The 17928-nt window shown below is 45.6% G+C and overlaps 1 protein-coding gene across 1 annotated transcript in view; it reads left to right on the top strand.

Moving 5' to 3' along the window:
* The window catches only part of ube2f (ubiquitin-conjugating enzyme E2F (putative)), a 28506-nt gene extending 20601 nt beyond the window's left edge, over positions 1 to 7905 (top strand). Inside the window, exons 9-10 of the mRNA XM_062456834.1 lie at positions 476 to 538; positions 6534 to 7905. Of these exons, the coding sequence (XP_062312818.1) occupies positions 476 to 538; positions 6534 to 6584 (114 nt within the window). The 3' untranslated portion in view covers positions 6585 to 7905. The remainder of the gene's footprint in view (positions 1 to 475; positions 539 to 6533) is intronic.
* Positions 7906 to 17928: the final 10023 nt, after the last annotated feature.

Raw genomic sequence — 17928 nt, 5'->3', positions numbered from 1 at the left:
ACATGCTAAATATACAATATGTTCTGGACAGTAGAGACTCCTATAAGTCACTCACAAACCATCCAGTTCCATCCAGTTTTGAAGATGAGATGGCTGCATGCCTAGTCCGTGCCCTGTGGCTAAGCTCTTAATCAGGAAATAAGTCGCAAGCTGTGTTTTATAATTTCACTCTAATAGCGTTCTTTGCTTCTCGCTCTGCACACGACACGTCTACGGCAACAGGATAAAAGGATAATACTTTGTTTGTCTAAAAGTTAAATCCAGGGTGACATTGCATGCTGCCCCCTGGCAGTTGGTTTCAGTCAGTGAGCAGTGAAACAAATGGTGGTGTTCTGCAAACGTATTTGTTCTAACGGGTGGAGAAAATGGTGTCCATATGCTTTCTAAAGTCATATTCCCTCCCTCTCTCGCCATCTCTCTCTTTCTCTCTCTGCCTCTGCTCTCCTCTCTCGCTCTCCCTCCCCCTCTCCGACAGGATCTACTGAATTTCGACGACCCGTTGAACATAGACGCTGCAGAGCATCACCTGAGGGATAAGGTAGAGTATCGTCCTCTGGACGGCTGTTTGCTAACATCTCCGGAAGGGGACGTGTCCCCTGAACACCTCGAGGGCCTGCCATCTGCCATGGTGGAGCACTGAGGACAGGCCAGATGTTCAGGTTCAGCTGTACCTCAGTATGCCAATGAGGAGTAGAGGTGCGCAGGTCTTTGTGAGGACCACTGTGGAGCTCCTGGTACTGTTCACTCCATGCTGGGGTGCCGGAGGGAGGCTGCTCCTAGCTCTGGAGCAGTGCATCGAGTTAACCTGAGGCCTGACTGGGGCTGGCACGAGCCCCAGTAAAATCTAAAGTTTGAGTTTTAACAATTTACTTTATTAGTCAGTGCATTCATTTAGATTGATAATCCCGGAAAAAATAAACGCAGTATCCCAATCAACGCTTGTAAAATCAAAGCAGTTTATCCGAAAACACGTGCAGATGCCCGCAGAATTCCATGTCAGCGTGCTCTTCTGAGCTTGCAAAATAGCCACTGCAGCACACACACAGAAGACCATGTGTCGGAGTCGCACACAAGTCAGAATTGAAGTCGTTTCGAAATGATAAGCCTACCGATAATCTTATTTAGACTAAAACATAAAAACAATATTACATGAAGCTCAAAAAACAGTATTTGAGCGCAAATGAATGCGAAAAAAATGTGCACGCTCACATTAACTATTGACGTCCCTGCCAAAGCTGATATCTAACTTGCGTCCCAAAACTGTTGTATAGTGGGTTAAGCAAGGAGAGTTTCTATAGCCTAGTAGTGCATTGTGCGCAGCAAGCTTGGAAGAAAAAAAGGGATATGAATAGGGGCCTGTGCCCCAGTAGAGTTTTATGTCTAACAACGCCCCTGCCCATGACGCACTGGGGTCGGACCTGAGCGCGGGTTGCCGTGGCAGCCATTTGGCCCCATTAAGAGGACTGCTGTGTGTAATCATGTGTCAGTGCTTATTGAATGACAACACTCGGTAGAGGAGAGAGAAACAGAGACAGTGACTCACAACCCTTTTTGGCGAAAGGGCTTGAATAACTCAGTGAAGGAATAACTCAAGTTATCGGACTTCCTAGCCCCACAAGAAACGACTCAGGGCACTGGTTGTCTTTTTAGGTGCAACTAAGGAGTTCCCAAAGGAGTAGGATCAGTCCCCTGGATCAGGGTGGGGGCTGGGGTGTGACTCACTGAGCAAGGCACAGCAGTCAGGCCCATGAGGAAAAGCAGAGATGTGAGAGGCTGTCTATGGAACGACCCCCGTGGTGTTCCTAGTGGTCAGAGACGTGAGGGGTTGTCTATGGAAGGACCCCTGTGGTGTTCCTAGCGGTTTAGAAGCAGCAGTGACACAGGACCGCCGGGGCCAGAAGTTCCACAATGTAACTCTCGTCACTGGGCCCTTAAACTGTGGGATACACAAGGAGAAGCAGGGACTGTTGAACTTACAGTTCAACCAGGTCAGATATATGGGCCTTTCAACCAGTACCAGAGATATGGGCCTTTCAACCAGCACCAGAGATATGGGCCTTTCAACCAGTACCAGAGATATGGGCCTTTCAACCAGCACCACAGATATGGGCCTTTCAACCAGCACCAGAGATATGGGCCTTTCAACCAGTACCAGAGATATGGGCCTTTCAACCAGTACCAGAGATATGGGCCTTTCAACCAGCACCAGAGATATGGGCCTTTCAACCAGCACCAGAGATATGGGCCTTTCAACCAGCACCAGAGATATGGGCCTTTCAACCAGCACCAGAGATATGGGCCTTTCAACCAGCACCAGAGATATGGGCCTTTCAACCAGCACCAGAGATATGGGCCTTTCAACCAGCACCACAGATATGGGCCTTTCAACCAGCACCACAGATATGGGGCCAGCAACTGTACTTGTGGCTCCCAACAGAGGGGAGGGGCTGTAACTCACACCTGCAGCCCCCACAGAGATAATCCTCCACACAGCCTCCCCCTCACCCCCTGCTGGGCTAAGGCTAATACAGCTCTTCCTATTCCCTCAGCAGGACCACTCAAACAGCACTTAATAGGTGTGAGCTAGCGCTCGGCAGACACCGGGCTAAAACCCGCTTTAGACGGCCTCGCCTCATCCTGCCACCCTGTAAACCCAGTCAAACAACCCTAATCTTTTCAGGTGTTTGATATGAAAATGGTGAAAAGCGATATAGGACTTTTGAAACGAGCCGGCCGTGGTGCGGGGGGAGCGGCGACGGGATGAGTGACCGACAGCTGGGGTCTCCCCCGGGGCTCGGGGTCTCCCAGTGTGCAGCTGAACGGACGTTCGTCTCCGGCGTGTCCGTGACCACGGAGCTCACGTCCGCTAGCAGGAACAGGAAAAGCAGCAAACCAAGCTCCTTAGTCCCCTGTTGCCGCTGGAGGGGAAATGTCTCTCTTTCCACACACGCGGTTCTCACCCGTGCCACGCTGTCTTCCACACGCGCATTCTTCTGCTTTGCTTTCTCGCTCGTCCCTCTTTTCCCTTTTTTGGTGCTGTTTTGTTTCGTCGTTTCGGTGTGCACTTTTCCACAGACACACGGTCAGCAGTGGCCCAGCCAGAGAGTCAAGTGGCTACGTCCTTCTTCCCCCTGTCTAACAGCCCTCAAGCCTTCTCCGCCCCCACAAGCACCAGCTCCCTGGGAGGGGGGGGGGCTTTACTGGGTCTCCTGAGGACGGCTGATTGTGATCTGCGCCTGTGTCGTGATACGTTTGTAAAGTGTCACATTATTTTCGTATATTTCGGTAGATTACAAATTTAGACCCATGATATTGAGGAAATTTGTGGAGAATAATACGAAATTGACCACATTTCTTTCTGGGTGCAAGCAAGGACAAAGCGGAATCTACATTTGCTTTTTATCTTGAATGACACACCGTCTCCAAATCATTAAATTATTCCACACATTTAGGGAACACAGTTTCACTAAGTGAATTTTGCCAGCGCAATACACATTTTTGTTATTTTTCCCAGTACCATTAGTCATGTGACAATAGCGTTTAGACGATTACCAATTGCCTCTGCATGTCCAAAAGAAAGTCCTTTGTATTATCCTTGGAAGCTAATTTGGCCTATTGATGTTTGGTTTCATTGTTCTAAAGCCTGCTCAGCCAATCAGCCGTGCACCATCAATAGTTCCAGAGTGATGGCCTAACAGCGGGCTTTCGCTCCCCTGGATGAGGCTCTAGAGTCTCCAGCGCTCTCCTGCATCCTAATGCAGCTCGATGGATCTGTATCGACCCCGACATCTCTCCCAGGGACCTGCCACCTGTCTGCATGATCCTGGTGGCTCAGCTCTCAAGATCACTAGCCAATCACCTGGCTCTTGGTTGATCTGTCTGATTGCCTGTCTGCCTATCAATCATTTTGTCAATCCGATGCCCTACCATTACCCACTACCATTCTACTTTTTGCATTGAACACCTTCTTCTACTCAGCTCTGCAACAGTGCCTGGTTGTGGCTAGCTGAGTTGGGTCCTGAGTCAGTGCCCTGCACGTTAGGAACCAGGGGGGTTCTTGTGGAGCTGTGTCTCAAGTGGATCTGCCACTAGCTCAGTGTCAGCCCTCTCCTACTGTCCCGTCTGACGGTCGCGTGCTGACACACCGGGCCCCTAGCCTCCCTTCAAGCCTGCCTCCACCTGGCCTGACGTGATCTGACCTGAATCACTCCCTTCACGTTAGCAGACAGCCCCCCACAGCGAGAAGCGGCTGCTCCCGGCTCGGGAGTGATGACTCAGCTCAGGAGGTCACCTGGGCGGGCTGACGTTGCGACCCCGAGCCTGGCACACTCGGAGATCTGTGGAGGAGGGTCCTCGTCTTCTGCCGTGGCCACGGTCCACATCGTAGTGAGGTTAACGGCCTCGCAGGTCCTTCCCTCTGTGGCTTTGTCTCTCTGCCAATGCAGAGGTGGATCAAAAAGCCATTAGTCAGGGGAGAGAGGGGAGACCAATCCGCTTATCCACTGCGCCACAAACGGCGGCGGTGGCGGCGGCAGCCTTGTTTATAATAGGACAGATTAATAAGCAGAACCTCAGGGGGAGCTATTTAAAGCTCCACTCTGCTTCCTGCAACACTGTAGCTGGCTGCCAAATGTTTAGCAGGGCTGAAAGGTTATTTGAGAGCAGACGGTGAACTGAATGTCCGGGCGGGGGGGGGGGGGGGGGTTGAAGTGTGGGGGGGGGGCTGTATATCCTGCGGTCTCTGTTGTGCATGGCGGGCTGTGATTGTCCCAGGGCCTTGTTCATTTCCAATCCATCTCACTCTACCTCCATCTGGGCTGAAAGGTTGCTGTTTCAGCCCTTCTCTGTCTCCGCTGTGTTCTCGGGCTCCGAAGCAGCCCAGTGGGATTCCAGATTCCAGCAATTAGCCTTTGTTTACCTGTCTTGAAGCAGGTATGTTGCTTTGGGGGTAGAAGGTGAGCTTGTAGTGCAGGATAGGTGAGCTGCGTCATCAGGTGTCACGGTGTGTTTCCTGTCAGCGTTTCCATCCAAGGTCTAACAGGGCCCTCCTCTCCCTCACACTGGAGGTCTTCATCAAAGCCTCTCCATGCACCTCTTATCCTCTCTCTCTCTCTCTCTCTCTCTCTCTCTCTCTCTCTCTCTCTCTCTCTCTCTCTCTCTCTCTCTCTCTCTCTCCACCTCCTTCTCTTCCTGCTTTTCTACCCGTTTCTAGTCTTGGATTCCCAGTGGATAATGCTAAGAGGTAGCAACATCCATCAGTAGAGACGGTTCCAGTCTACACCAAGCTGTCCAGTCCTGCATCTGCAGACCTTCCATCCACACGGCCCCCGACCAGGAACACACACATTAGCTTTGCTGCGATTTGGAGTTTGCTCCGTGTCAGAGAAAGAGACCTTTACTTAATTGACTCCCTGAAGGTGCAGAGACCTGGCTAGCTCCACACAGCAAACTAGCAAGCAGCCTGCAGCACTCTGATGAGTGGATGAACTTGTACAGTTCACTAAATGCACCTGGGTGGAAACGCAAGTAGCTTTTTTTACCCCCTCGTCGCTGGCGTCATAGTCGACGTGCTCGATGTTGTTTATGTTTTTGGCAAGCTCTGCCGATCTCCAAGGCCCGGGCCTCGGCCTGCGTGTTGTCCCCCGTGGGTTTCCCCGCTTGAGGAATGTGCTCTACAACGTCACCCCTCCCGCTGACCGCTCGCTGATGCCGGGCGGAGATGTGTGTGAAAGTTCGGGTGACGTCGTTCGAATTCAGGTTTTAGTGCCTCCTGCTCTTGGGGTGGGTGGTGTGTGTAATGATGGTCGGGGGCCGGGCAGGGTGCAGTGCAGTGCATCTCAGACTGCTGCAGGGATCATTTCAGTGCTCTCGGGTGCAGAGGAGGATAGGTTTTCACTGCACTGTTTACTGTCATGTTGTGAGTGTGTAGAACCCCCTCAGCCCGGGTTTCACAACCAGACCAATTTAGAAAGTATTTAACAAGCCTCCACTTCAGGGAGATGGGCTGGAGAATGTGGTGCCCAGCCTGTAAGCCCAGCCTAACCCCTGGTCCAGGCAGGCAGGCTGGAGGAGGCAGTCTGAAGGCTCTGGCCTGGGAGCCGTGCCCCTGGCCTCAGCTGCTCTGGTTCATCAGAGCTGGCCATGACAGGCCAGGGGGGACAGGGCCTGGGTGCATGCACATGTTTCTGTATGTCCTTTTCTGTCTGTTTCTATGAGAGGGGGACAGCGAGAGGGAGAGAGAGGGGGGGGGGGGGGGGAGGTCCAAGAATATCTGTCACCCAGAGCTCTCTGTGTCCCCCTGTTACCATGACAACCCTGACCTGCCCTCTTCTCTTGCCATTTGTGCCCCCACTAACTGTACTCAAAACAACCTAGGGAATTTATACAACTTGTATTTAAACACACACACAGCCCTGCTTCAACGCCTTGCCAGATGGCTCTCCAAGGTCTAACTGTGTTATGCACCTTCCTTTCTGTTAACAAGAATTGTTGTTGTGGAATAAGTCTCTCTCTCTCTCTGTGTTTTGCTCCAGGAGGATTTTCGTAATAAAGTTCAAGAATACATCAAGCTCTACGCCAGATGATGACAGCGTGAGCTGTGCTGGTTGTGTGCCATACAGCCCTCCCCCCGGCCTCTCACCAACCAATCACACGGCCTACCTGCCCTGACTGCAATACCACGCCGCTGGAGAAGATGAATAAATGACAAATATCCGACAATGTTTTCGATGCTTTAATTGTTCTGAACAGCCTATTAGTCATGCCTAGTTATCATGCCTGTCAAAGCAGGATTGTTCAACGAGTGGGTCTCTATGGGTGTCTTTAGCCAATAAGAGTGGGCCAGGATGGCAAAGAGGTCCCGGAATTGAAACAAAGTGAATTTTTTTAAGAGATGTCAAATGGAAGAGAAAGATTATCCGTCACAGTGTTTTTTCTCAGTTCTAGTGCCTGTATTGTTTGTGTTGCAAAGGAAAAATGCACGCAAGCACGCATACAAAAAATTTGCTCACACTCGCATTTTGCGGAGCAAACACATCTCTCACACAGCCCTCCCATTTTCCTGTTTGTTAAAGGTCTGTACCCCCCACCCGCCCCACCCCCACCCACCTCACTAGACAGCATGCGAATGACAACCCGACTACCAACTCTACCATCCGCCTAATCCACCACACACACACATGCACAGCTCCTGCTTGTTGAGCACACAATAAAAACCCTCACGCTACCCGGTCTCTATCTGAACCCCCCCCACCCCCCCTCACCACCACTCACACACCTCTACTCCACTGGGGTCAGGGGTCAAACTGAGGGCTCCCCAACTAGAGTCCTGTGTTCCGATGCAAGTGTGTTTCCAAAGGCCTGTGTGATCTTGCTGGTTTTTCTTGCATGTGTGTCTGTACGCACGTGTGTGTGTGTGTGGTCGTCTCTGTCTGTGTCTCTGTGCTCTGTGTACGTGTGAGAGGGAATATGTATCCACGAGTGTGTGGGTTGGGTTGATTTGCTTTGCTTTGTCCGAACTGGCTTTGTGCCTCATATTTGAACACGAATCAATGTCATTACTGTTTTTCACATGATTGCATGAGACAAAGTGTATTTAATCAGGTGGTGGTGCATTTTACAGTAGGTATGTCTGAACTGTTTGTGTGTGGGTGTCTGTTGAATTGTGCGCGTGTTTATGCGAGTGTGTGTGTGTACAAAGATAGACTGTTGAGATGTGACTTGCTGTCCGCATGCTTTGGTTCCCAGCCCCATACTCCCTGTTCCCTAGGCCCAGCTAGCCTAGCTCAGAGGGGCTTCGGAGGGGAAACCAGCAGTTCAAGTCCTCCTTCACTTTCTCAGATTGTATATCAGTTTTTTTAAGATATAATAAAGAGGATATAATAATTAAAAGAAACGTTGCTTGTTTTTGTTGCTATATTCTTGTATTATTAGTTACTAACTTATATACAGTATATGATTAGTTCAGGGTTCCCGCGGGGTCTTAAAAAGTCTAAAATTCTGAATTAAACGTTATTACTTAACTGATATAAGTTTAATTAATTATCAATTGGTTTGAGCAAGGTTTGAACCCAGGGTACTGTGTTTGACAGTAGACTCAATGGTACACATGCTTACCCACTGAGCCACAGAGGGTTCCTGCAAAGTTAATTTCTACAAGACGGTGTAATTGACACTAATAAATGCCAAAGGACAAAGTACGTTTTGTTTTGCTAATGCCAAGTTATAAAACAGAATACTCTGCCTTCTAATCATACTTACCAAACAAGTGAAAGTTTGCTGAAGGATTTCTAAGAATTCGTTCACAAAATACAGTGACGATAAGTAGTCTTTTCTTGATTTCTAGATTGTTTAGATTTTTTATCAAATTGCGATTCAATATATGCTTACATAAAATTTAAATAAATTGTGAATTGATGTGAATCGCTAGAATACTGAATCGCGATTCATATGTGAATAGATTTTTTTCCCCACCCCTAGTACTTAGTGCTGAATGAAATTAAATTAGGTTACTGATGTGTTTGCTTTATCTGTAAATTAAATTAAGGCTTTTTCAATGACTGAATTCATTGAAATAAAAAGATTTTTTCAGAATTTCTTTGATTTGAATATTTTTTTGGTAATGCGTCATGTAGTTCTTAAATTTCAATCTTTATGGTCTTAAAAATGTCTTAAATTTGACTTACTGAAACCTGCAGGAACCCTGTTAGTTGTATGATAAGTACTGGCTCATTGGTCTGCATTTCCCTTTGGGGATTAATAAAGTACCTGCCTAACCTGCCACACTGATATAGGCTAACAAGCAGCCTAGCATACACTATGTTTCATCTACAGTGTGTGGCAGGGCTTGGGTAGTCACCCTGCTCCAGCAGAGTGCTACTGTAGCAGACAGTAGCACAGAGCTGGGGTCACAGAGGGTGACCCCAGCACAGTCTCCAGGCTGACGCACGCATGGCTGGGAGTCACAACCTGTACTTGACCCAAGACATACATAAGACACTACAGTTAAGAGGTACATATTTTGGTGACTTTGACGTTTAACCGAAGGTGTGATCGTGATTTAGTGGCAATCTGTATGGATGATATCCACAATATAACGTTTTGACTGAGCAATTCCATTTTCCTGACATACTCATGGTTGATTAATAATTAACCGGTTTTCAGTAAAGTCTCCTAAACATTTTTCTTTTTCTGCTGCTCACTGATTCGAAGTGTCCGGGAAAGAGACCCCCTCACTCCACCTCTACACAGCTGTCGCTCACACATACGCCGCCATTCTGCCTGGCTGGGCACACACATTTACACACACCCTCGTCTGCTGTACAAGCTCGCCTGAAGGCATGAGTAGTCAGTGACAGCTGATGGGTCAGGAAGCGAAGGCAGAGAGAAAAGCAGGGAGAGGTACATGATGTCTAGCCCCCACTGTAATGAGAGAGACACAGCTAGAGTACGCAGTGGCCAGGTGGGTCGGAGGAGGTCTGGGCCTGGGACTGAGCAGCGACCAGGAGTCCTATGCTGAGTACATCCTGCTGTGCATGGAATCTCTCCGTTTGGGATTCACTTGCCTTACAGTACCTCTAACACACTGGCACGGCTTGATGTGCTTTCCACAGGAAATAGGATCTAAAACCTTCAGGACGTTTTCAGGAAAGTTGCTGACTTGATTCTTTTTCTTTTAAGTTGTCACCTACAAAGTTGCACGAAAGAACTGTGAACGATTTACAGCCTAAGTGTCTGACCTTGTTTCCTTCCCTCCTCTGGTTGACAGTCCAGAGACACTTACCTCTACTTGTGAAGAGAGCTTACAGTGACACTCCATGTTTAAATCCAAGTTTGTCAAAAGTTTTCAAACATCGAAAAGGAGCTAGTCTTATGTCAAGATCAGCCACTTTATCACATCCAGAATCAAGGACAGTATTAAGTGTTTGAGCAAAGAGAGGAAATGAGGCCTTCATCTTGGATCAAGTATCCTGACCATTACCAAGAACAGGGGCTGGGGCTTCTTCACTCAAAACTCTTTGTAGTTAAAGATAGCATTTACATTTAAACAGTTTATTTAAAGTGACTCACAAATAAAAGTGCTATCAGTTAGAATACCAGATAATCTAGGACCAGAAGTGCATAGTTCTTTATTCAGTTCTTTAGTTTTAATTATTCATTTAAACTATTGTGCTGTGTTCAAACTGAGCCTGGATTCAGAGCCACAGTGACATTGGGAGGATTCGTTTCAGTAGACTAGACACATTACATTATGCTATCACCAACGCAATTGAGAGCTATCTGCATGAGCCCGGTCAGAATGTGTTTATGATTTATCCAGTCAGTATCCAATCATAGAAAGTCGTTATCTGCTACTCCATTTTAGCTTCATAGCTGACAATGAATCATGCCAGAGGTAGGCCTACTGTTATGAAGCTGACATGATTATATGGAGGTTTTTGTTCGAATTCACTGAATACATTTTCTGTCGGTTGGAGATTCATATCCCAGCTCTTTTCAAACAACAAAGATTTCTTGAATTGGGAAAATTCTGAGAAAACCTTTTCATCATGACATTTGATGATGTCCCTACGTTCAATAAAAGAGCATTGTGCTTAAATAGTGATCCATTTTCACATTTTGATAATCTTTCACACATTTTTACTACATGGACAAGGTTCCAGGTTGATTTGACCTAAATAGTAAATGCCTTTGAGAAAGTATGTTCAGACAGAATAGAGCTTCACTACATTTCATCACACACACACACACACACATCAGTACAAACGTGACAACTGACACACACATACATATATACACACACTGTACCTTCGCTTGCTACTAACAACAAAAGTTCAGTTAAGACACACACATATTGATTTGACTCTTTACCATAGAAATGGAAGCAAGCATACATACAACATTAGGCAGGAGCGTGTTGACTCTAAAATAAATTGATGAACAGTTACATTCAGGTAATACGGAGGAGTTGGGAAAGGTGGAGGGCAGCAACAGCACAGAAATCCACCAATACAGGAGGCTTGTGTATATATGTCCCGAACACAAGTACTTTTTATTGCCGCCTTATTGGACATGTCTCCATAAGATTGAAGTATGACGGGTGTAGTTGATGAGAGACACTCCGGCAGAGTGCCTGCCTGAACTAGGCTTCGCTCATTTATTTTCAGAGAGAAACGTTGACTGTAAACTTGTCAGGTTTCAAAAATAATGGCTACATGACTTTTCCCTGGCATCAAACAGTACGGGCAGTGAAAGTTGTTTTCAGAGATTAAAAAAGTACCTTAACCTTTTTGATAAGAAATGTGAGTGTGGACATAACATTTGAAAATAAAATAATAAAATAATAATAATAACAAAACCTGTTTTGTTTTCATATTTTTTATTTAAACCAGGTGCCAGGACCTTTACATTTACATTTAGTCATTTTAGCAGACACTCTTATCCAGAGCGACTTACAGTAAGTACAGGGAAATTCCCCCCCGAGGCAAGTAGGGTGAAGTGCCTTGCCCAAGGACACAACGTCATTTTGCACGGCCGGGAATCGAACTGCCAACCTTCAGATTACTAGCTCGCTTCCCTAACCGCTCAGCTACCTTTCTCTTTTACCAGTAAAAAAAACTGTAGGGTCCAGGGAAAGATGTTTTTATATAATAAAGAATAACATTAATAAACGTTTGGAAGAAAAACCTTGACATTAACACCTTATTTCCAGTTTGTTTTTTTAGAAAGATTTCTTTTCATCATTTTAGTAATAACAAGCTAGTTGCAAATGTAAAAAGATGTAATGGACATTGCCATACAATGTGAGCATTGACTGACTAACCTAAAAGTTAACCTAAAACTAAAGTGTCTACAATCAACATTGTTGTAGCCAGTTTTCAAATATAGCAAAGATTATTTGATTCAGTCTGTTGGCGGCAAATGTAGTTGAACGCTGAGGTGATAAACAGAGGGTGTTAATGAAGAGCGAGAGGAGGAGGGATTGTGTGAAAACCGGCAGAATATGATAATGCATGGACATTTGATTAATCTCTTGGCGTGTGTGTGTGTCCTAGTTATCACGTCCACCTGCCAAAACGTGTGTGTCGTTCACTCTTCAGTTGCTAAAAACAGAGCAGCAGCGGAGACAGCACAGGGGTGTTCGTCACCATCACTCAGATCTCTGGGTAGAGCTCTCATCACCACCGATTTCCCCAGCCAGCTAACAACCACAGGCTTTGCTTGGGTGCTCTGTTATGTCACAAGCAGAGACAGTTTTAAAATTAGATTTGCACCCATTTTATAGAGACAAGGAGTGAGCACACATCAGAGGATCTACTTTAATGATGATCTGCCCACATATACACACACATGCACACACACGCTCGCCTACGGTAGACCTAGAAAAGGAAAAGGTCCTTTCTCACAACAGGATCACTGCAAGGTTTATTTTCCAATATAGATCAAATGTGATGATGATGTATCCGCTTCTGGTCGTGATCCTCTAATATGCTTGTGTTAAAAGCTATCTTTGACGAGCCAGCCATGTGTCCATGATTGATTGATTAGTGTTCTGTCCTCCAGCAGTTCAGTAATCAGCTCCTCTGACCTCAGGGCTTTGTGCAGCTGTGAGAGACAGGCTGGGGACAGGGGCTTAGGGGGCTAGGCAGACTAAGAGCAGAGGGTAGTAGTTCTAGAAGATACAGTAGGATCACTACAGCGCATGGCAGCCCTGGAGGCTAGTCAGAGCTAGTTTAAGTCTACTGCATGTTAGAAAAACACCCTTAATCTAGATGTGGTCTGATGAGATCTAATTTTATAGTCCTCTCTCTCTCTCTCTCTCTCTCTCTCTCTCTCTCTCTCTCTCTCTCTCTCTCTCTCTTCTCTCCCTCCCTCTTCCATTCTCTCCTTTTCCTTTACTATCACCCCCTCGCTCTCCTGTTTCCTGTCTCTGATCTGATCCAATCTCTTTCTTGTCTTTCTCTTTCTGTCCCTGAGGTGATGCCATAGTGGGCATATAGAAGTCACTTCCTCATTGCTCGATGGTCTTTTTGCTTGACCACCTCCATCACTCAATACTGCCTCTGTGATGTGATGCATCTCTTTGTGGAATTAGCTGCACCTGTTTGAAAACAAGTACTTCCACCATACAAATTAGCATGAAACAATTGTTTTCGTTTGTCTTTGTGGAAACTAATAAGATTTTGTTTCCAGCTGACAGCTTCTTCTTGTATAATTCAGGCATTGCCTATAGTGGAAATTTCAATTCCTGCTCTTTCATCTTGCTGTACAATCACTCAATGCTGGCTGGTATCTACAGCATTGCGTGGATTGTCTCTGTTGAAGCCAATTCATATACTGTAGCCTGAGTAGGTCCCTCCCATCCCTTCTACTTTGTCATTCATTCCATCATTGTTTCATCTTCTCAAAGCCGCCCACATTTACAGAGAAAGAGAGCGAGAGAGCGAGAGAACGGAAGGGTGTGAATCTGTGGACATCCGGCCATATGCATGTGTGGGTATCAGGGTGCAACAGTGTGTGCATGTGTGTGTCTTCTAGAGAAGTCCCCAGTCGCTCTTTATGGGAAAACAAACCCACACATCCCTTACACATGTGGGAGGCATTGTGGAGGGATTAGACTTCCTTCAAACAAACAGCTCCTGGCATTGGTGCCAATTTATACAGAAGGACTGAAGCATGGAATCAGAAGCAGAACAATGTGACGTCTCCACGTGCTGAGAAGGCTGAACACCAGCACGTCTCTGCTAAGCTCAGTCTATTGTACCCTGCTAGGCTTAATTAGATGTGTGTTACAATGCCCATGGCCATGTTCTATTGTGCTACTGTAACTTTCATGACATGATGCTGGAAAGGAGTTTGGTTGCAGTTGACTTGTGTCTTCCTAAGGAGAGATGCAATAACAGCCAGCCTGAGGAACGGGTGGACTGGGTTTTCTATAGGTTTTTCTTTCTATAGAGGTACATCAGTGGACTGTATGGAGGGTGTGTGGAGGGTGTGTGGGTTGCAGGATCAAAGAGGCTTGAAAGGGAAAGTTTAAGTGAGTGCATGAGAGTTGCGAACTATTCATGTGTGTGTCTGTGGGTGGGTGGGCATGTGTGTGTGTGAATATAATGTACAGCTTCATGTTATATTGGTGACTGATTCACTGAAGGTTCAATGTTTCATGTCAGCTGTAAGGGTGGATGGTGATGATGTGTGTAGAGAATACCTCTGTATCTGTCAATACCAGAATTCAACCTTACTTCAGACTCTCTGCTACCACTCTCTCTCATGCTACCCTTCAATAAACATGTCAATCAAACAATTACAAACAATAGAAATGATTTGGTAGCTATGTGAAAATAGTACAGAACTTGGTTCCAATCTGAACCTCATTTCATGCAGTGGATGCACATTGACAACTAGCATTCCCATATGACGAGACCCTTAAGTCTTTTATTCAAGCTTGACTTTAGATTGGAGAGGTTTGAATCCAAAACGTTGCTGACTAGGGATGCAACCGCTGGTTTGGTTCTGATGCTAGGTGTTTGATGGGGTTCCTTCACCATCTGTAAACGTATAATACTCCTTCAATACTCACTGAAATCATCTGTTGCAGCTCTTTGGGAATCTGGACCACTGTTGATATGAAACAGTTTCATGTGAAAATTGCTCTCCTGTTCTGCTTTGAACTGTCTGTGGAAATGATGATAGATGATTACTAAACATGATAAAGAAGGCCTTCAGCTGCAAATTAATAAGATTTTAGGCTTGAACTGGAGTAATATCTTAGAAGTTAAAAGTGGTGCAATTAGAATTTGTTCCACTGTTTTTATTGAGCTAAAGACAATAATTGTAAAGAATGAACCTGACCTTTGACCATTTCATATTTGGCAAACAATAAGAAGATTTGTCCAACATTCAGTGAAGGATTAGCATTGCTATATTATCACGTCAGTGTATCTGACATGTTTTCCTCTCGATATTCTACTTATGTCTTATATCAGACATACTGCCCTTGTCAGTCCCTGGAGTGCCCACTCTTGGATAGCTCTTTAGTGATTGCTAATATATCAAAGTGATTAATGATGCTCTAATTATGAGAGCAGCCCCTCCCTTCTTTATTTCCAGTCCCTAGTGTCCATAGAACAGGCTCCCTTGTGTCTGTGTATACCAAAAATAAACCCTCCATATGATTGCAATTAGGCCCTGTTACTAATGACTCTCTGCTTCATTAACAGGCAGAACATAAGTGCCTGTCGTTTCTTGGCGCTTAACTCTTTCATGCTGGAGAGGCGATCCAGGCGGCTGTCATCGGAGTGTGTGTTTACATCACCCTGGGCAGGTGTAGCGCTCCTTCACGATCGAGGAAGCAAACAGGCGTCTATGGACAGCAACAACACAGGACGGAGACAGGATGAGCAGTATCTCACATTAGACAACAACTAAAAGAATGCAGTTATGGCTTCTAGGTAGTGTGCTCAGTAATGGATAGACCCATAAAAAAATACAAACTTCTTCCTGGGTTAAGAAAACCCTGGTGACACGTCATATCAAATTCTAAAGTTATCCAACAAAGTATAGAAAACAGTCAAGAGCATGTTGAGGTCGGAATGGTCAGAAAATGTCCCTAGATCTGTTACACGGTGGGTTTTGACAGATTGATGCAGTGGGAGGGTAATCCTATCAGTTTTATACATACAAGTACTCCTCCTGCACGTACAAACCATTAAGACATGGCTATATCTCTTTATGGGATCAGGAGAGGTGGATCTACCATAGTTGCCATGGGTCCAGGTCATTGTGTGATAAGGTGCAGCTTGGGATAGCTTACGTCTAGATCCTTAAGTGAGAAAATGGATGAATGACACTCGAGCCTTCAATGGCTCCTTACCCTTGGGGCACGCAGAAGTGGATAAAAGGTCTGTAATGACATCTACAGATGTCTTTCATGGCATGTACTTCACTTTATTTACAGTATGCAGTCTTTGTGGTGGAATCTAATCCCTCATCCATTCCCGTGTGACCTTGTTGTATTTCCATCATGTACAAAATGTCCCAAAGGTCCCACCACTCTGTCACTCATTCTGTGAGGGGTGACACGGGGAGAAAAAGGAATTTCTTTAAGGCGTGTTCTACTTAATCCACCCACATTTGTGTTGTGTGTGTGCGAGTGTGTTTGTCATGTTTGCCAAATGTGGTAGTTCCAGCTCAACCCCACAGTAAAACACTTTCATTAAGACAATCTCATGGTCTGAGGCTGTTGGTCCCATGGTGATCTCTCAGGGGGACTGCCTGCTCCAAGCACAGTCTCTCCATAATCACACTCTGGCAGAGACCAGGGAAGAGAGAGAGAGAAGCAGATGGCAAAAAATACTGTCCAGAGCTTGAGATGCCAAGAGATGGTGGGAGAAGGAAAGAGAGAGAGGGTAGGAGAAAAGAGGCAGTGGCAGAGGAAGAGAGAGAGATGGGAACTGATAAATAGTAGATTGGGAGAGACAATGAAGAGAGAGGAGCAGAAACTAAATAGATGATGGAAAGAGAGAGAGAGGAAGCGAGAAACAAAGAGAGAGAGAGAGAGAGAGAGAGAGAGAGAGAGAGAGAGAGAGAACTGTGATAGTCAGGTTGGGAAAGGATAAAAAAAGAGAATCATTGCAGAGGATTGCAAAAACACGGCAGTGAAATAGTCTTGAGACCCATACATCCTTGAGCCTCTTCCAGACAATCCCTGTCCCCCCCCAACCCCCTTCAGTCCCCCCTACCCTAATCTCAGCCCTCATGCTGTTTAACTCACACAGAAACAAGTAACAGAAAATCTCCAAAGCCTCTTCCTCCTCAGCATTGTTTGGGATTTAATGGGATGTAAACAGTCATGGATTTTTTTACCATGGATTTGATATCTTAAAATCCCATATTAAAAACAGCATCATTATGAATTGTCTATATTATGTTATGATCTGTTATTGTGTTAGGTACAGTAACTACTACAGTGATGCTCATTTAAATGTATTTCCCAACACTTGGCTTTCTCTGCAGTGCCCACTTTCTACCTGAGGAAGAAGTAATGCATTATTTATAAAGTCTGATGTCATTTCACACTTTTCTGACTGTCCCACGCTTGATTGCACAACTCATTTAGCAAAGGAGACAGTTTATATATAAAACATTGTGCTGTCCAAAAGCAGCTTTGATGGGTTTCTATTTGAGACTCAGTTTACAACATCCTGTCCATCCTGTCTGAGTCCACAGTAATTTTACCTGCTCTTTCCTCATGGTGAGTCATCATTTACCCAAGCATGACTTTGTTTTTTCCTCGAGTCCACAGTCTGCTTTACTCTAATGAGGAGGGAAATTTAGCATAAGGATGTGTGGCAACCAGGTGTTCCAGAGTTTTAGCTTTAGTGTGGCGACATACACTCACAGTGTGTAGAAAATAATTGTTTCCTCTTGCACTGACCAGTCAAGAGGAAAGTAAAGGTGTGTTTCCTGTTCTTTCTAGTGAGGGCATATTGACAAAGCAGAGCACAGACAGGCCACCAGACAGGGACGCAGGAAGACAAAACCAGACCAGGTGTGTCCAAATAAAGTAATTAAAGGGGCACCTGAAAGCTGTATTGTCTGATGCCTTAGCGATATTAAGAGTAGGTAGAACATTTGACCACTGATCAAGATGTCCCATGATCAAATCCCAACCTGTCTTTGATATAAAGCATCTGCCAAATACATAACATACAAAAGTTTGGACTGGTACTGTTGGTTATTTGAAGGAAAGCTTCTGACCAGGCCTTCAGCTCTGCGGGTACAAACACATATGTCCTCATTTATTGGGGAGTCTACCTGGGAAAATGTAATTGGTCTTTCTGGTCCCATCCAGAAGACATTAGCTTCAGATTAAAACAGATTTACCTTGTCAGAAAAGTTCCAACATTTTGGTGACTTTTAAACACGTGG

This window comes from Osmerus eperlanus, chromosome 3, assembly GCF_963692335.1.
Source record: "Osmerus eperlanus chromosome 3, fOsmEpe2.1, whole genome shotgun sequence".
NCBI classification, from domain to species: Eukaryota; Metazoa; Chordata; class Actinopteri; order Osmeriformes; family Osmeridae; genus Osmerus; species Osmerus eperlanus.
The sequence above is the reverse complement of the archived record's forward strand: the minus strand, read 5'-3'. Positions and strand labels throughout refer to the sequence as shown.